This window comes from Vulpes vulpes, chromosome 2 (genome assembly GCF_048418805.1).
Source record: "Vulpes vulpes isolate BD-2025 chromosome 2, VulVul3, whole genome shotgun sequence".
NCBI lineage: Eukaryota > Metazoa > Chordata > Mammalia > Carnivora > Canidae > Vulpes > Vulpes vulpes.
The window spans coordinates 65,662,253-65,681,964 of record NC_132781.1 but is presented as its reverse complement, the minus strand read 5'-3'; the positions used below and the strand labels follow the sequence as shown (position 1 = coordinate 65,681,964).

The following is a 19,712-nucleotide window of genomic DNA, read 5'->3' as shown; positions in this document are numbered from 1 at the left end:
CAGGCTCTGTCTTCTACTCCACCTTGAGAGTTGTACACTAAAAACTTTATTAGGATAAAAAAATAGTCATGGTTATTAAAATTGAGAATGAGAAATATTTATGAAGTATAGACTTATACTGGAATCCATTCCACAAGTACAGTGTAGAAATTGATACAGATGTGTTCGAAAACCATTAAAGACATTATGTATCAGGAAATAAACAGACACAGGATAGGATCATCATATAATCCATGTCTTTTAGTCTATATTTGATTGTGGACTATCCGGAAAGTGTGGAGAGCAATATTATACATCAAGCAACATGAAATACTTGGAAATACTATGGTAAAATCCAAAATTATAAATATTATGGAATAATACATTCATGAAGGCAATACTAATTTTTCTACCCAAAGTAATTCCCTTTTTAATATTTTTCATGTATTGAGTTTGCTTGCTTTTATTACTATCATCACTCTTTATTTATTTAATAAATTTTTATTGAGTATGTGCCATAAATAATAGACTTTCCTATGAACTGTGAAGATTATAAAAATGAATCAGTCATGGTCCCTACTGCAGAGGACTTAGTCTAGTTGTTGAAATCAGATCTATTCACATAGATAAAATATGTATTAATATTAATATCATATGAATAAATATTCACATATCTAAAAAATATGGAGAGAGAGCATAGGTACAGATAGATTAAAAAAATGGTAAGAAGCCAGCTCAAAGAATCTGGCAGTTTCTTAAAAAACTAAACATGTGCTTACCGTATGACCATTAATGCACTCTAGGCATTAATCCCAGAAGAATGAATATTCACACAAAAACCTACACACCAACACACAGATGTTATAGTAGCTTTATTCATGATAGTCAAAAATTGTACACAATTCAAATGCCCTTCAGTGAGTGAATGGTTAAACAAATTTTGGTCCATCTGTAACATAGAATACAACTCAGCAATAAAAGAACGAACTACTGACACACACGACTTGGATTGATGTCAATGGAATTATGTTGAGTGAAAAAGCTAACCTCTTAAGGTTTAATGCTGTATGATTCCATTTATATACCATTCTCAAATAGACAAAATTAAAAGATACATAAGAGATTAGTGGTTGCCAGGAGTTAGAGACTGGGACAGGGATAGGGAGAGAGCCAGATGGCTGGGAGCAACTGGAGGGGTCCTTGAGATCAAACTATATTGTATCTTGTCTGTGGTGGTAGTTATCCAAATCCACACATGATAAAATTACATAAAATTAAAAGCACACAAACATCTGAATACGGTTGGTGGATTGATGGATTATCTCAATGTCAACTTCCTGATTGTGATAATATACTATAGCTAAGAAGATGTTTACCATTGTGGGAAACTGGATAAAGGATACAAAGGATTGCTCTGTATTATATTTTACAACTGTATGTGAATCTATGATTATCTGAAAATTTTTATAAAAAGGTTTTTTTAGATGATAAGGAATTTCAGAAAAGAGGATGCTGTATCTACTTGAGGGAGTCAATAGCTCCTTCAAGGAGGAGTTATTATTAAATAATTAAATTATTATTAAACTCCTTCAAGGAGGAGTTAAATAAGAAGCCAGACCATTCTGTTAGTCTAATTATCTCATTTCAAAGATATTTATTCAAACTATTATGATCAAGTACCAATTGTTTAAAACAAACTATAGTTTAATTACAATAGTTATAATAGCTACCGTTTCTTGAGAACCTACTATGTTCCAAGAACTGTGCTGAGTACTTTCAAACATTATCTCATTTTAATTCCTATAATCAATCATTTGAAGTAAATATCATTATCCCTGTCTTATAAGTGAGTACATATTGAGGCTTAGGGACTTAATCAGCTGGCTTAAGTCACACAGTTAATATAAAATCTGGATTTTAGCTTCTTAAAATACATGTGTGAACAATAATAAAGCTATGTTTTCTGCATAATACAAAAATAAAACAACAACTCTTAAAAGCTTATTAGAATACAGAGCACTTTACTAGATACAGTGAGAAGCGATAAAAGATACAGAAGGAACTGCTTACCTCTTGTACAATTAATGAATATTATTCCAGTCACGACTTCTTAGCTTTCTCCAAGGAGATGGTTAAATAGACATGTTCAAAAGAAGTCATTTTAAAAATATGACACACTGTGTTATCTATTTCTCTGAGCACATAAAGTTTGAATTATTTCTCATTTTTTCACTGTGACCCAACCTGTTTCTCAAATCTTTTGTAAAAGAATGTATCAAAAATAGTTCTCTGAGGACTCTGATGCCACTATTAAATTAAACTTCTAAAATTTCTCCTTAATTTAAATCTCTTCAAGTTTGTTTGCAGAAGAAATTACTCATAATACAGGTTACAAATTTTTAGTTTGGAAACTCACCTCCAGAAATCTGGGAAATATTATCATGATGTCAATTTACATGTATTCATTTTTAAATGCCTTCAAAAAGAGGAATTGTGTTCGTCTGGTTTTATAAGACCCTAATATAGAATTTCTACTACAGTTTTTATTACTTGAAGATCTTTATCTTCCTACAACTTACAGGAGCCACCTACAGGCCCAACTGCAGAATGTCCTGAAACAGGGGATCCATTTGGAATGGAATACTGAGAGTAATTCAGTTTGAAATGTACTTAAATCTTTGTTTAAAATTCATCACTTCCCTCAATTTTGTTTTCCCCAAAATATTTATTACATAAAACAAAAATAACTTATGCAAAATATTTCACACTGTCAATTCATTGCAGTTTTCATTTTATTTTAGCCAACCACCTAAATTTTACCAGTTCATCTGCCAATATTACTTGGGTCGGTTAAAGCCAAATTTTTCATACTATTGTCAGTTTTCAAAGTGATTATGGTCAGATACAGAACTTGGATGAGTAGCTGTATACAAGGAGGCAAGGGTATTGGAAAAATTTAGTGAAATCTCATATATGCTGGCCTGAGTTCTAATTAAATTCATAATGACCTAGATCACTTGCCTGTTGTGTCTCTAACTGCTCAGTAGTTATTTACCAAAATTGAAATTATGAAAGTGGCTGACATCTGGCTTTTACTCTTCAGTTTTACCTGTAAGCGGTTAGTAATTCAGTATTATACTAGACATAGCAGGGAGGCAGCTTCCAGGATAAATTCCTATATCTTCCCATCTAAGCCCAGAGAAGTCTAAAAGGTCTCTGGGTCCAAGCATGGGCCGGATGCAGCAACAGGCAAAGAAGTGCCATCATCTAAAAATAGGAGGTCTGGCTTCCATTTGCATGACTTTAACTACACATTAACACCTGGACCTTATTCCTTTCAAGGCTGTGTATTTGAATACAGAAGCCACTTGGTGAAAATCCTGCGTCATTCAATAGTTTGGACTGATTCTCTCTTCATTCTCTTCTATTCAACAACAGCAAAAAATCTTAACACATAAGGTATACTGGTTGTTCTTAAGTGAATTTTCATGGCCTCCAATTTTAAAAGAATTTGCAATACATTGAGTAGTATTATTTTCCCATCTTCCTCTTTTTCATGAACTATTATAACATCAAGCAAATGGATGCTATTTTTATAATTATATATTGATATTCTCAACTGTGCAATATTAAATATGTATTACTTGCTTTAACTTAGAACAAGTACATTATACAGCATTTGTATAATTATTATAAGCCACAGAAAAATGGAATCATCCCCACATTGATCTCTGTAGTTGTTAGTTAGAAATGAAAATAAAACTTTATCTTGGTTTCTGTGCATTTTCTTAATTCTCATTCTTTCTCCATCTTGAGTATTTGGTATTCTGGGGTCTGTTTGCTTGACTTGTCATCCTGAATGGGATTGTTTTCCTCATTCCATTAAGAAAAAAAAACTCCTAATATTTTTCTGTACATAAAAATGTAATTCTTTCCTTTTTACCCTTCCTTTTACTCTGTCCTACATCTTGAAAATGGAGACTTCCTAAAATGAGAGAAGCTGGGTAAATCAAAGACGGAATCACTTCAAATTGTATATATGCATAAGAAATTTATGTCAATTAGCCAAACTTTTGATGCAAAGACTTCTGCAATTCTGTATCTCTGAGAATGGCCCACACTTAAAAAATAAGTTCCATTCTGCTAAGTTTTTCTCTTAGATACCAGTTTTGGAATGGATCCAGTCCCGGAAAGCAGTCACTCTAGTATAAACACCTGGCTTATTAGGTTGCCCACATTCATCTCCCCAGCTCACTATTCCAGCAAGATACCAGATATCTCTAGCATCTGGACTAACAAGTGGTCCTCCGGAGTCACCCTACAAGAGAAGAGAGAGATTAGTAATTAATAATTCAGTTCATTACTGCAGTATTTTTTTTCTTTTTCTAGCTTGAGTTTAATGAAAGGGACGGTTTTCTAAAGTTTCCAGTGTGCTCAAATGCAAAAGCGATACCCCGTGTCAGTAATTCACATAAGGAGGGTCCACTACTTAGAGTACTGGCTTACATTTGGGGGTCAATACACTGAGATTAAAGGCACCATCTCTTTGGAGAACAGTACTCTTATCCAGTACATCTGAAAAGATAATTCCTTATATGCTTTATCAGTGTGACATAGCTCCCAGAAGAAGGGTAGAGTCTATTACTGATAAAAGGCAGACACTAGAGTCAGACACCTGGATTTAAATCTCAAATCTGGCTCTTCCAGCAGGCTGAGACCTTTAATTTACATATTCGTAATGCTTCTAATGATACCTACCCCCAGAGGATAATTTTGAAGATTATTTAAGACAGTAAGTATAAAGTGCTTAGCATAGAACCTGGCATAAAACAGAATTTAGTAAATACATATTTAAAACTACAAATTCCAGTTGTTTATGCCTTGTGAACTCTGGAAGGTGGTTTCTTTATATAGCTCATAAAGACAAGGCACAGGCTGATCTTTCCTCAAAATCTTGGGGTCTCTGTGTGCCTGGGGGGCTCAGCGGTTGAGCTTCTACCTTTGGCTCAGGTCGTGATCCTGGAGACCCGGTATCAAGCCCCACATCGGGCTCCCTGCATGGAGCCTACTTCTCCCTCCACCTGTGTCTCTGCCTCTGTGTGTGTGTGTGTGTCTCTCATGAATAAATAAAGAAAATCTTAAAAAAAAAAATCTTGGGGTCTCTATTACTCATCATCCATTACATATTCAGTACTTTATGGAGACCTTAATTAATTACATATTATCCCATTAACCCATGTCATTCTGGCAACAAAATGTAGAGTGAGGTTTCATTTTCTCCATTTTAGCAATGAGGAAACCAAAACTTACAGAACTTAAGTAATTTGCCTGATGGCATATGCTATTCAATGGCAGAAATGGATCTGAATCCAGAGCAATCTAACTCAGAAGTCCAGATTCTTTTCCCCTGCATTATATTAACTTCCTTGTGTATTTTCTTTTGGTCAAGTAAAAATATCAATTAATACTAATGGGAACTGAATTTGTAATAATGTGTCAGTAATTTTAAAATCAGTTAGCCAACAAATGTTGACCAATACCCTCAAAGTCGTAGGAGATGTAAAAAGAGTGTGAATATATGGGCCTTGCCCTCGGGTACCATACAAATAAATCATTTTGATAATTGAAACTCAAGCCCATACGAAGGCAGAAGTAGATTAGGACAAAGAAACAGAAGATTCAAGAGATAACAAAATTTAAATCTATTTAATTGAAAGATGCAAATGAGTTGTTTTCATGCCTGCTAATATATGGGATTAGTAATTTTGACTTTCAAGTCTTATTATTTAAGAAATACATTTTGTAAAGCTATAGCTGCCATGGATAGCGATTCCTGTGATGATTCTGAGCAAAGTAAATTAAAAATCTTCAAGAAAGAATTCACCATTCTAGATGCCTCTAAGGACATTTGTTATTCATGGGAAGAGGTCAAAATTTCAACCCTTCTGAATGACTTTGGGATTTGAGATCTCAGTGGATGAAGTCACTGCAGATGTGGTGCAAATAGTAAAAGATCTTGAATTAGAAGTGGAGCTTGAGGATGGGACTAAATTGCTGCAATCTCATGATAAAACTAATGGACAAGGAATTTCCTCTTATGGATGAACAAAGAAAGTGGTTTCTTGAGATGGAATCTACTTCTGGTGAAGATGTTGTGAAGAAGATTGTTAAAATTACAACGAAGGCTGTAGCATATTAAATAAACTTGGTTGGTAAAGCAGTGGCAGAGTCTGAAACGATTTACTCCAATTTGAAAGAAGTTCTACTGTGGATAGAATGCTATCAAACAGCATCGCATGCTATAGAGAAATCATTCATGAAAAGAAAAGTTCATCTGTGTGGTAAACTACATTATTGTCTTATTTTAAGAAATTGCCTCAGCCACCCCAAACTTCAGCAACCACTACCCAACAGCCATCAACACTGAGATAATATCCTCGGAGAGCAAAAAGTGATGCTTTTGCTCATTGAATGCTCAGGTGATGATTAGCAACTTTTAGCAATAAAGTATTTTTATTTATTTATTTATTTATTTATTTACTTACTTACTTACTTACTTATTTATTTTTAAAGATTTTATTTATTTACTCATGAGAGACACAGAGAGAGGGGCAGAGACACAGGCAGAGGGAGAAGCAGATGCCCTGTGGGGAGCCTGATGTGGGACTTGATCCCAGGACCCCGGAATCATGCCCTGAGCTGAAGGCAGACACTCAACCACTGAGCCACCCAAGGGTCCCAGCAATAAAGTAGTTTTAAATTACATGTGTGCATTGGTTATTTTAGACATAGTGCTTATTGCACACTTAATACACTACAGCCTGGTGTAAACATGACTTTTATATGGATTAGGAAAACAAAAAATTTAGTTGACTTGCTTTATTGTGGTAGTCTGGAACCCACAATATCTTCAATGTATGCCTACAATGTTTCATGATGCCTTGTTAAGTTTGGATGGCACATGTACAATTTTTAGTCTTCTGCTAAAAATTTAAACATATGAAGGAAAATAGTTTTGGAGTAGGTAGAAATGTGAGACTGAATTTGGCAAGAGGTTAATTCTGATTATACAGATCTGGAAGTTATTAAAGGGACAGCTGAATTCAGAGAAAAGATAGTTTAGTATATGGAGAATGGAGAAAAATTTCATCCAAGATCTATAAGTCCTGATGGATAGTGAGTCTTAAAGAAAGGGAGAGAAGGAGATACCAAAATAAGGAACCAGGGGCATTGACTGGCTCAGTGGTTGAGCATCTGCCTTCAGCTCAGGTACTTGGGGGTCCTAGGATCAAGTCCCACATCGGCCTCCCTTAAGAGAGCCTGCTTCTCTCTCTGCCTGTGTCTCGGCCTCTCAGTGATGGCACCATTGTAAGATTGGGGTGTCTCATGAAAAATTAAATAAGTAAACAAACAAACGAACAAATAAACCAAAATAAGGAACCAGAAATGAGTGGTGGGAGAAATAGGAGAGGAAAGCAACATATTTGAGGATCATAGAACCCAAAGAAGAATCATATTTTAGAAAGAGGAGGTAGCCAAATGGCACTGAGGTGAGAAAGTAGGAAATCCAAGTAAAGACTTTTGCATATGATGTTAATAATGATTTTTGAGATTTTAAAATATATGGAACTGGTCAAGTTAAAAAATGGTGGACACTAGACATAAAATGGGCGGGGGGGGGGGGGGGGGACTTGTCCGAGAGATAGGAAAAAATTGGTTTCCAGAGATAGGAAAGCAGGGTTTTATAATCACAGAGTTAAAGTTGGTTCCTTCTCTTTAATTCCTCAAATTTATAAGGAACATTCACATCTAATACCATCATTGAAGTAGTACTATAGAGTAGAGAACATATTTGCAGATGAAATTATTATGACATTTGAAATTTACCATAAATAAGAGCTGAGATATTTGAAAGAAGATCATAAATGATTATCACAAATGCAAAATCACAACTGGCAAGTAGGATGAAAGAGATCAAGATAAGAGAAGATCTAGAATAGCTAAACTATGATTCTGACTGTTAAGAAACCAAATAAAATACAAGTGATTCTTGCTTTCGCAGCAGTTATTTTTTATGGAGTTGCCTCAAACCCTGAATTAGTGAATACTGAATCATCATTCCTGGGGGATATAAAGGGTTAGATTTCCATAAGCCTCTAGTCATATTTTATCAACTGATCAATACATAGCTATATTTTCTATATGTTCCTATATAAAGGTACATTACTTAAGATCTGTTATTAACTCATTAATGTTGAACTCATAGCCAACAGCACTGTAACTCATGCCCGAGTGAAGCTTACCTAACACATATATTTTCTCCATATGACATATCACAGTCTTCTTGTACCTTACTGCATCACTATACTTGGAGACTATTTAAACAGCAAAGTCACCAACAAAAAGCACAAAAATGTGGAAAATATGGCATTAAAAAGACCAAAAAAGAGGACACAATTGTATGGTATGAAAGCTGAAACAAGAAGGCAGAGCATCTCTTTTTTTGACCTCAGGTGGGAACATGCACATTGGGTCACTAAAAATTTTTGCCACTCTGCATGTGTTCCTGAATGATCACAAAAGTGCCTTGATGACTGATTTGGGATTTACAAACAAGTTTTAGCAAATACGTGAATTTGTAAGTACAGAATCTGCAAATAGGGACTCCTGGGTGGCTCAGTGGTTGAATCTGCCTTTGGCTAAGGCTGGGATCCCAGGCCAAGGAACGAGTCCCGCATCAGGCTCCCTGCGAGGAGCCTGCTTCTCCCTCTGCCTATGTCTCTGTCATTCTCTGTGTGTCTCTCATGAATAAATAAATAAAATTTAAAAAAAAAAGAATCTGCAAATAATGAAGATTATAGGTGTATTTTCAAGTGAATCTTTTATGAAATTGGTTTTATTTTAGTATTTTTATTCACAGAATCAACTTGAATTTTCTGTAGAATTTTGTAATGGAACCAGTCTATATTGTTCCATGTCTTCCTTCAGGGAAGAATAATCTGGGCATCAGAGCAGACAAAGAAATGCAATGAATTAAGTCTAATCTTCAGTGTTCGTCTGGAGAAAGGTCAAGTGGGTGAAAGAGTTTAATGTAGCGTATTGAACAATGCTGAATTGACTGACCCAGAGGTAAAAGTTGGGAAAGGACAATGGTGAAATCAGTCACGGATTAAGGGAAATAAAGCCAGTGAAAGCAAAAAACAGGTGCAGTGTGTATGCGAGGAAGAAAAAAAACATGAAAAGTTGCCAAAAAAAATTCTTAGAGATGAATGATATACCACTGTATGAACCTAGATTGGAAAACATACAGAATAACATGTAATTTCAAAAACTAATTTGAGGCTTAAGAGTGCACATTAAACATAAGATCTATCAAATCACAAAATTAAAATTATAGGAGAATTAAAGGGTGTACCCAAGGAATCAGTAGTGGCCTTGATTCTATCAGCAATGTGGATGAAGACATTGAATAGATACTTTTTGTTTAAGCTAAATTTAAAAGATAATAATTAATTTTTAAAACATTGGACTTAGCAATAAATATAAAAACTCTGAAAGGTATTTAGAAGAAGCCAGATGCGAGCTAGAAAACTTAGAAATGACTCAACAGTGAGCTCCCTGAATTTGCTTTTTTGCTCCACTTATCCTGAACACAGAGCTTAGAAAAACATCAATCTATCAACCTGCCAACAGATGCAAATGAAAAAGAAGCCCAAGAAAACCTTTCTCTCTCCAGTCAAAGAAACAAAAAGGGGGCAACCAATGGAGGACACAAAACTTTTAGACAATATCTTCTCTACTCCAGCCAAACACAGAAAGAACTGTGGCACCCTTCCCAACCCCCATCGACAAAGGCAAAATGGTGAGCCTAGATTTCTACCCCTACCAGGCTGTCAGGAGGCCCAATCCCCCACCACTTCTGGGTGTTAGAGGAGGCTGAGTTGGAAACCGACTTTCATTTCTGTCAGGTAATGATGAAACTCTCCTCTCTTTCCCGTGGTACCCAGCTGGGGAGCATAGACTATAACTCAATGGAAATGAGGCCTAACTCTTTCACTAGGGTGATTTCAGAGGAAACCTAGTGGAAAGTCAGGGCTTTCCTCACTACCAACAGTAATGAGGCCACTACCCCATGATGTCAGTGGAGGCTGCAAGGGTGATAGTAACAAGGCTCTCCCAGCCAGAGTGGTATCAGAAGCTTAGTCCTCTAAAGGAGGTTTTCTTGGCAATGGAATAGTTCTCAGCTGCAGTGATGGTTACACAAATCTGCACATGTAACAAAATGCCATTAAACTAGAAGCACACATTGCACCAATGTCAGTTTCCCAGCTTTTATACTATACTATACATATGTGAGACATAACATTTGGGGAAATGGAGGTGAAGAACATATATGAGACCCCTCTGTAAACTTTCTATAAATCTATAATGATTTCGAAATAAAAGGTGAACAAAAAATGATGCAGCATACTAATAAGTCAAACTATGTACCTGGCACGCATCTCTTTTTCCTTTCAAGAAGCCCGCACATAACATTCTAGGAGTGATGGCACCATTGTAAGATTGGGGTTCATTACAGGTTTGAGTATCTATGAGATCCACCTGTGCTTGCCGAAGGTGATTTTGACTGGTACCTAAAGGGAAAAAATAGTCTTTATATTTGTAGATATACATATATTCTATAAACCTCAAGAAAATCTTTCATAGGGAGACAGAACATGAAAGACTCCTAAATCTGGGAAACGAATTAGGGGTGTTGGAAGGGGAGGTGGGCAGGGGGTGGGGGTGACTGGGTGATGGGCACTGAGGTGGGCACTTGATGGGATGAGCACTGAGTGTTATTCTATATGTTGGCAAATTGAACACCAAGAAAAAATAAATTTATAATTAAAAAAAGAAAATCTTTCATAATTATTGGATGAAACGGCAATATAGGATATGTATTTTGTTTTCAGTTACAGTCATATTTGGGGAAAGAATTATTTCCTAACTACTTTAATTGAAAAATTAGGCACCTATGAGAGTACCTTAAGTTGTTTAAGTGACTTCCATCCTATAGTAAAACTTAGAATGTAATTTCAGTAGGGATAATGGTGGAATTTTGATTCTCTAATCATCACAATTTAGGCATATTAGTGATCCCCAATCTCTTATGTGGTTTATTCCCTAGTAAAGAGTTCAGATATATTTACTCTTTCAGACACCTTACAAAGCACCATTCCTATAGTAATACTGATAGTAACCTAAAGCAATGAAGGAATGTATGTGTCTTTTAAATGACTTAGTCCACAAATAGGGCCTGACTTGCCCAGGTCCATATAACCAACCCACCAACATATTCTGGCATAATGACATTTCCATCCTTAGCTGGAAAATGCCTTAGAATACCAGATTGGGTCACTGTGGTTTGATTGCTCTTCAGATACTCACCATCATTTTGTAGTGCTCCAAATCCTGTCACAAACATCTCACTGCCTGGGGGAAATTCATGGGATGCATCAGGGAGGCAAATCCTATGTACTGCATTTGTGTAGGGAACAGGGCTAGAAAGCTCTGCAACTGAAATATCATAGTCATGTGATGGATACTTATATTTTTCATGGACAAATATCCTTCGAAGGCCTTGTTTCATCTTTGGAGGCTTTATTGTTACTCCAAAGGAAACAGTCCATCTGGCTGGGTCATTATACCTGACAAAAAAGTACAAAGAATAAATTCCACTTTACCATTCTACCAATGTAATGACTTATATTAAACAATTTAGGCTGCTGGTGTCAATATAAGTTTTCTTTTTAAAATTATAGTTTCTATATATAAAAGCAAACTCTTTCTAATCTGCGAATCAGGCCCAGGAGTAACATCAGAGAGAAATGCCATAGCGGCATGGTTTTTAGGAGATACATGCTACTCTGCGTTTGAGTTGCTCACTCCAGATCCTAGGACTTTTTGACATTTCTAGGAATCAGTGATTCAAAGAGACATATGGAAAGCAAATTCTATATGGAATCAAAGAACTAAATGTATTCTATGCACCATGTCCCCTACCCACAAACATACACATTTCTCTGAAAACTGCAAAGGCTACACATAAATATAACAAAGTATTACTATCCTATTTACATAGGCATTTTGCATTTGCATTGGGTTGAAGGTTGTATTCCAAGGAATGGAATAGTCAACTTAGTGGTATAATTTAACACTACCAAATTTCTTCATATTTAACTCTTTCTTGCCATGTGGAATTTCCCCACTGACCTACCATCCACCTAGTCCCATCTCTGATAGATATACAGCAGAGAGATATGGCTCTTTGACATCAAGCTCAAAGTCAAAAGATGGCTTTAAAATTTATTTAAAACTCCTACTTCCGGGGCAGCCCAAGTTGCTCCGCAGTCTAGCGCCACCTTCTGCCCAGGGTGGGATCCTAGGGACCAGGGATAGAGTCCCATGTGGGGCTCCCTTGCATTGAGCCTGCTTCTCCCTCTGCCTGTGTCTGTGCCTCTCTCTCTCTCTCTCTCTCTCTCCCTCTGTGTCTCTCACGAATAAATAAATAAAATCTTTAAAAAATTTCCTGCTTCCTTTGACAAATTATTGTGGATAATTTATCTACATGTACTTTGATGCCATTTCCATTTTCAGACTATTAAACCTCTTACTAAGGTTTATGAGTGTCCCACTCTTGGGATGTATATGTTATCTTTATATTAAACTCATCTCTTTCAGGGTGCCTGGGTGGCTCAGTCGGTTAAGCATCTGCCTTCAGCTCAGGTCAGGATCCAGGGTCCTGGGATTGAGCCCTACCTTGGGCTCCAGCTGAGCCGGGAGCGTGCTTCTCCCTCCCCCTCTGTTCATGCTTTCTCTCGTGTGCATGCTATCTCTCTTTCTGTCTCAAATAAATAAATAAAAATAAAAACCTTTAAACTCATCTCTTTCAAACTTCATGAGGTATTTCCTTCCTGCCAAGTCCCAATGCACCTTGCTTACCCCAGTCATTCACAAGCCAGTCATTCAGGACTTACGTTCTAAAGCAGTGAGCGGCACTCACAAGCCATGTGCTATTAATTAAAGTTGCTCCACAGCGGTGGATTCCATCCCACTGCAGGCTGGCTTGCCACGGCCATTCACCCTCTTCTACCTGAGTCCCACCAACGATCCTGAGACTCTGTCTTGCAGTTTTACTCCTTCGTGTCCCACAGCCTGTCAAAGAGAGATGATGTGATGCCTTACTTAGCAGTTGCTTTTACGTATCAAACTGTGTTACTATCTCAAATTTTTGTACTTTGTGCTCCAATAGTATCAAGCATTTTCTCTTGTTCTCACTTCTCCTTAAACTATAGCCATTCATTAATTTAATAACTATTCATCTTAAAGATTTAAGTCAATCATTACCTCCTCTGGGATGCCTTCTCTAACAATTCCTCTGCCCCCAAACTGGATTAGTTATGGCTTTTATGATACTTCCATCATCTTCATCATCATCTCTATATATGTGTGTGTACATATATGCATATGTATATATGTCTCTCTGTATATACATGTATATATGCTAATAGTTACCAGTACTAATTATATACATATTATATGTATACTATATAGAAGTGTATAGTACATACACATAATATATATGTATACATATAATATGTATACATATAACATATATATATGTATATATAGCTTATAAAAGAGCTTCTTAACCTTGGCACCCTTGACATCTTGAGATGGATAATTCTTTGTTGTGGTAAGCTATGCTGTGCATCACAGGATATTTAGAAGAATCCATGGCCTATACATATTAGATGCCAGTAGCATTCCCCCTGCCGTCATGATAACCAAAATGTCATAGTGGGATCCTGTAGGGGTCAAAATTGCCCTAGTTTGAGAACTACTGCTTTAGAATTATGTATCCATACATTAGGTTCATACATCTAGTCTCATTAGAGCATGAGCTCCTTTAGGCAAGAATTATATCTCATCCATTTTATATCCCTTTTGCCTAATACACAACTAGCACACAAGAGTTTCAGAATAAATATTGGTGGCAAGAATACACACTATTTAGGTAACAGGATTATTCTTTGGTCCCATGTTTAATCAAGTTTGTGAATTAACCAATATTCTAAGCTGGTGAGTAGTGTACTTCTTTCCATCTTTTAAGATAAATATATTATCTACTAATTTTATACCTATTAAATGTATCCTCTAGATCATGGGGGGTGGGTACCTTGCTTTAGGGAAAGGGAAATACCAGGCCTAGAGTCGGTACTTTTAAAACATAAGTGAAAATATTACCTGAGTCCAAATTTTTGAAGATTTTATTTAGTGTAGAATAACAATAAGTTTCTGCCTGTAGCTGAAAATTTCCAACATACAGATTACTTTTACATAATCTTTAGAAAATGTTTGTGAGAATATATTGTAGATATTTGCAGTCGGTACTTTTAAAACATAAGTGAAAATATTATCTGAGTCCAAATTTTTGAAGATTTTATTTAGTGTAGAATAACAATAAGTTTCTGCCTGTAGCTGAAAATTTCCAACATACAGATTACTTTTACATAATCTTTAGAAAATGTCTGTGAGAATATATTGTAGATATTTGCAGTAAGAACATTGAGTCTTTTCTCCCTTTAACAATGGTTCAAGTCACTTTTTTACACATCTGTCACAGGCAACTATATATCCACTCCAAAGTTTTCCCAATTTTTTTTATTCTTTGGTAAGAAAATGTGCCTCAAAGATAAGTTAAAGCATCCCGAGCTGAGCACAGACCAAACTTTATTCCGACCCTATAACATTACACAAAGTATTTACAAAGTAAACCTAAATGACCCAGTGTTAACTTTTTACATTCAGTTAATGCAATTTTTAAAAATATATAACACTTACAATTGTTTATAAAGTTGTCTGTTTCTGTCTTGTTGATTTCTGAAATACACAGAAATAGTGAATAGAACAGGCCCAGCACATCAGAATTTCATAATGCCTCTGAGTACTTCAAATAGGAAAGGTGGTTAATTCTGTTATAAGACAGAACCTCTAGGTTGTAAAAACAAAAAACAAAACAAAACAAAAAAAGCAACACAGTTTATTGTAGACAGTGTGGTCATTCCTTGGGAAAAGGACGATCTTAGCAGTGTTTCTTAAACTTTAACGAGGATAATAGTCACATGGGGAGCATCTTTATACTGGCAATTCCCGTTCTTCTTCCCAGTAATTCTGATTCAGTAGTTTTGTGATGAAACCCAGAAATCTGAGTTTCATACCAGAAAATGAGATGTGGTATTTCCTCCTTTTGGGGAATACTACTTTAAATCATAGTATTGATTCCCTAAATGTAATGATATGTTTACTGACCATTATTTCAGATTTTTTCCTTTACTGAATTCATAGGCATAGCCCCATTTGTATAACACACATGAGTAGCAGGTCTATAAATCTGTCCCCCATTTAAAAATAATGTTATCCTTTTCTAATTTTTCTTTCTGCAAATTTAGGAAGACAATTTGCCCTCTTTTCAACTCTAGCCCATGGCTCTTTAGCTTATTGACTTCTCAACGATCAGGCCCTAACCCTATGCAAACACTAAGCCAACCAACAGATACATAAAACTCTATGCATTTAATGTCCTGATTCAGTAGAGTTCAAAGACCAAAACTATTTTCTTTGCATATGGCAGAATAAGAATTCTAAATACAAAAATGTAAATGTTAATTTTTCTTTCAGTATTTAAAAGTGTTGATATGCTAGAAATCTATATTCTAGAAGTACTTCTTTCTGACTTTCTCTTCTGGCTGTTTTTGGGGGAAATGGCTCAAATAAGAAAGTGACCATTTATTCTCATTAAATATTAAATACCATCACCACTAATCTCCCTGTTTCAAATAACCTGTTCTCCTCTATCTCACCCTCTTCCTAGAGAAAGTTCTGGCTTTGCATGTTGATATTACTAACAGGGTCAGCTTAATGGATGTGTATCTACATTGGGTCCTGAACTCAGCATGACTTTGCACTTCATTAAATGCACACTCTTAAAGTTCTTGATATTTTTTATTTCATAACTTGTGCTTTAAAAATAGAATAATAGAATAATGGGGCATGGTGTGAGCAGAAGAGTTACACACAATATGTGTCCATGAATTCTTAGCTCTCCGTGTGCATGTATCATTCATGATACACTATGAACTCAAGAATCCTGGTGAATCCACAATGTTCAGCAAACTCAAAGTAAGATAAATGTGTGATGTCTACCACTAAAGAACCAGGGAGCACTGTCAGTCCTATTTGAAGCACAACTTGCTTAGAACACAGAAAGAAGGCAAGCATTCTACTAGACACACACCAAGTGAGCCTATTATATCCTTTCTTGCTCCCATTATGTCTTTTTATAAGCCAATAGGTTCTGCTGAAAATAATGACATAGAAGGACTTTTTAATTCTTCCTCACTTAAGCTGAAGGTAGATAGTATTGGTAAAATGTGCACATATCAACAGGGGAAACAAAAATTGTCAAGCCAGCTGTGTATACTGTTTCCATTGATCTGTTAGCAGCCAAATTCATGCATGTGTCAGCTATGAAATACAGTTGTATAATTTTCATAATTCTGCATACTTAGATGAAATTACATTTACATATGTAATTGATATTTTACAATATGAAGATGAATAATACAATTCTTGCTAGTAATTTAAAATTTTCATTTTTTCACTTAGAATGGTGTTAATTAGCAAATAAAAACACCATGGCAAGTCAAGAGAGACTGTAGAAAAAAGTCATATTTTAATACTCTTAACAGTATTTTTTTGTTGTTTTTTGAAAAGAGTCCAAAATTTTGTACCAGGCTGCATAAGTTATGCAGTTGGTCCTAATTACTCAAGCCTTCCTTCCTAAGCAAGCAGGGTAGGTGATCATCAGGTCGGGTCTCTAGTTAGGTCTAACAGCGTTGATGTTAGCAACTTATGTTCCTACTTTCTACTTATACCATATCCACTACTGTGTCCACTAGCCACATTTGTCTAGTGAGCTCTTGAAATATAGCTAGTCTAAACTGAATGTGCTATAAATATAAAATATACACTAAATTTGAAAGTCTTAGTACAGAAAAGAAAAAATGAAATGTCTTAGAAATAATTTTTCTATTTACTACTTGTTGAAATAATACTTTGATATATTGGGTTAAACATCAAATTATTTAAATGAATTTCACATTTACTTTCACTTTTTTAATGTGGCTACTAGAAAATGTAATATCATATGTTTGGTCCACATAATATTTCTATTGACTAGCATTGTTCTATAGCACACAACTTGACTCTTAACCAAACTTTACTTCCGTTGAGGATCTACTGTTTCTTATTTTCTAGTAACAAGGACCTATCCCTGCTTATTTTGTTCCCCTACCCTCAACAAAAAACTCAGACTTTTTAAATTAGTTGTAAAATATACCAAAAATAACTGAAAATACATTATAAACTTTTCATTGGTAAATGGTTTAAGGGAAGAAGCTGTAACAAGATGTATCAATGAAACTTGAAGGCAAACATGTGGATGGCACGACCCTTTCCACACATCATACCCTCAGAACATAAAATGGAAGTGACAGGAAGAAGGAGAAGAATATACAAAGCCATTTTCTTCACTTATAATTGGATGCTATAGCTGAAGTATAAGGCCCAATACAGGAAAGAACCCAGGCCCAGAGGTAATGACAGACTTGCATAGGAAGCATAAGTTTAGGGTAGTATTAAAATACTTCATTAGTACCAATTTAAGCCCAAAAGAAATGTTCTGTTGTGGCAAGACTCCATAATTAAAGGACATCCAAAACAATTTTTAAAAATTAGTGCCTAAGGGGCACCTCACTGGTTCAGTCACTTGAGCATCTGACTTGATTTTGGCTCAGGTCATGATCTCAGGTCATGAGATCAAGCTCTACATCAAGCCCTCTCTCCCTTTGTCCCTCCCATCTTCCCCTAAAAAAAAAAAAAAAAAAAAAATCAGTGCCTAAGACCAAAAGTAACATGGAGCTGTTCTATATGTAAGAGAATTAAACTAAATAAGAGAAATAAACTTACTTTTAATTTCAACAGATTCAGGATCTAATTTAGGGGGTCCTACAGCATCTTGCAGCTTTTCAGGTAGAACATGTTGAATAATTTTATTGATGGCTTCAGGATCCTCAGTAGAGCGAAATCTAAAAATCAGCAGCATATGAGCCAACACTCCATGTTCCTCTTGACTGTGGACCAAAAAGAAAAAAAAGAAAAATATGGTTTTAAAAGATATAGTTCATAATTAGATTTATGGTAATATCACAATCTATTTTTTCTTTATCATCCATTTAAAACACATACGCAAAACAAATCCATAATGTAATTGAAAAGATACAACTTATTTTCTTCTATATTCCTATCATTTACCACATATAAAATTTCCAACTCAGCCTCCCTGATAGTAAGCTAGCATGTTTACAGTCTCCCTTAACACCAAAATATCTAGTTATTAATATAAAAAGACACTCTCTTGTCAACCATTCAGTACTATCCAATATAACGTATGGTCAATATGAAATCAATTCTGGCTTTGGCTTTCAGGCTTAATTCCCAGTGGCTTAAATCCAATGATATCTCCTAAGCAACATCATGCTCTCCTAAACAACTTCTAGTCGTAAGGATATTAGGAAGCTTAACCAAATTATCTTGACTTCATGTGATTATATTTTCAAGGTAGAGCATTAATTAGCCTTAGCATTGTTTGAATGAATTACTTGGAATCATCTTTGACCTCTCTTTCTCATTCTCTATTCTAGCCTCTTTTCTTCACATACAATTAGTTCTCGGAGATATAGCCCTCACCATACAATGTGTTGACTTCTCATTTAACATAAATTAATATAATATTATTAGTATTAATATATTATTAATATAAATTAAAACCTTATTTTTAGAGGTCAGCTTTATTTACCAGTTATAAATCTGTTACCATTTGATGATCCATTCTCTCTGAAACAGTGCTTTCTTCAAATATACCCTTGTGTGTGCAAAGAGATTTATATATAGGTTTATCATAACCTTGTTTTTAAATATCAGAAAAAAATATGTAACAATCCAAGTGTCCATCAAAAGTCATTGGCTAAATCAACACAATGAATTGTTAAGAATATGTGTTATTTCTGGAAGTGGAATTATTGGAGAGGGAGTTTTGCTTTCTATTTTATTTAATAGCATGTTATTTGAATTTTATAGAAGTTTGTACTGTTTTTGTAATCTGAAAAAAACAAATAGGACTTTTTTTTTAAAGATTTATTTATTTATTTGTGATAGACATAGAGAGAAAGAGAGGCAGAGATACAGGAGGAGGGAGAAGCTGGCTCCATGCCGGGAGCCTGACGCGGGACTCGATCCTGGGACTCCAGGATCGCGCCCTGGGCCAAAGGCAGGCGCCAAACCGCTAAGCCACCCAGGGATCCCCCCAAATAGGGCTTTAATGAGATTATTGTTATGTATCTCACCCCCTTTCACTGACTAAGCAACTCTGTACAACAATTCTTTCTTCTTTCTCTTAAACTATTCCTATACTGGCTAATAGAAACAAAACAAACAAAACCTTCTCTCTACCCCAGCTATTCAATTTATGTCTCACCTTCTTATCACAGCAAACCTTCTTGAAAGGGTAAATTACACTCTGCCTCATATTTAGTTCCTTGCAAACTGCTTCCTCCTCTTCCATTCCACTG

General features: G+C 35.5%; 1 protein-coding gene across 1 annotated transcript in view; it reads right to left on the bottom strand.

Moving 5' to 3' along the window:
• Positions 1–838: 838 nt before the first annotated feature.
• The window catches only part of LOC112923645 (transmembrane protease serine 11E-like), a 41,760-nt gene continuing 22,886 nt past the window's right edge, over positions 839–19,712 (bottom strand). The window contains exons 5-10 of the mRNA XM_072743497.1: positions 18,052–18,215; positions 14,866–14,904; positions 12,999–13,176; positions 11,410–11,669; positions 10,471–10,613; positions 839–4,297 (exon numbers count right to left, since the gene is read on the bottom strand). Coding sequence (XP_072599598.1) covers positions 4,136–4,297; positions 10,471–10,613; positions 11,410–11,669; positions 12,999–13,176; positions 14,866–14,904; positions 18,052–18,215 — 946 coding nt within the window. The 3' untranslated portion in view covers positions 839–4,135. The remainder of the gene's footprint in view (positions 4,298–10,470; positions 10,614–11,409; positions 11,670–12,998; positions 13,177–14,865; positions 14,905–18,051; positions 18,216–19,712) is intronic.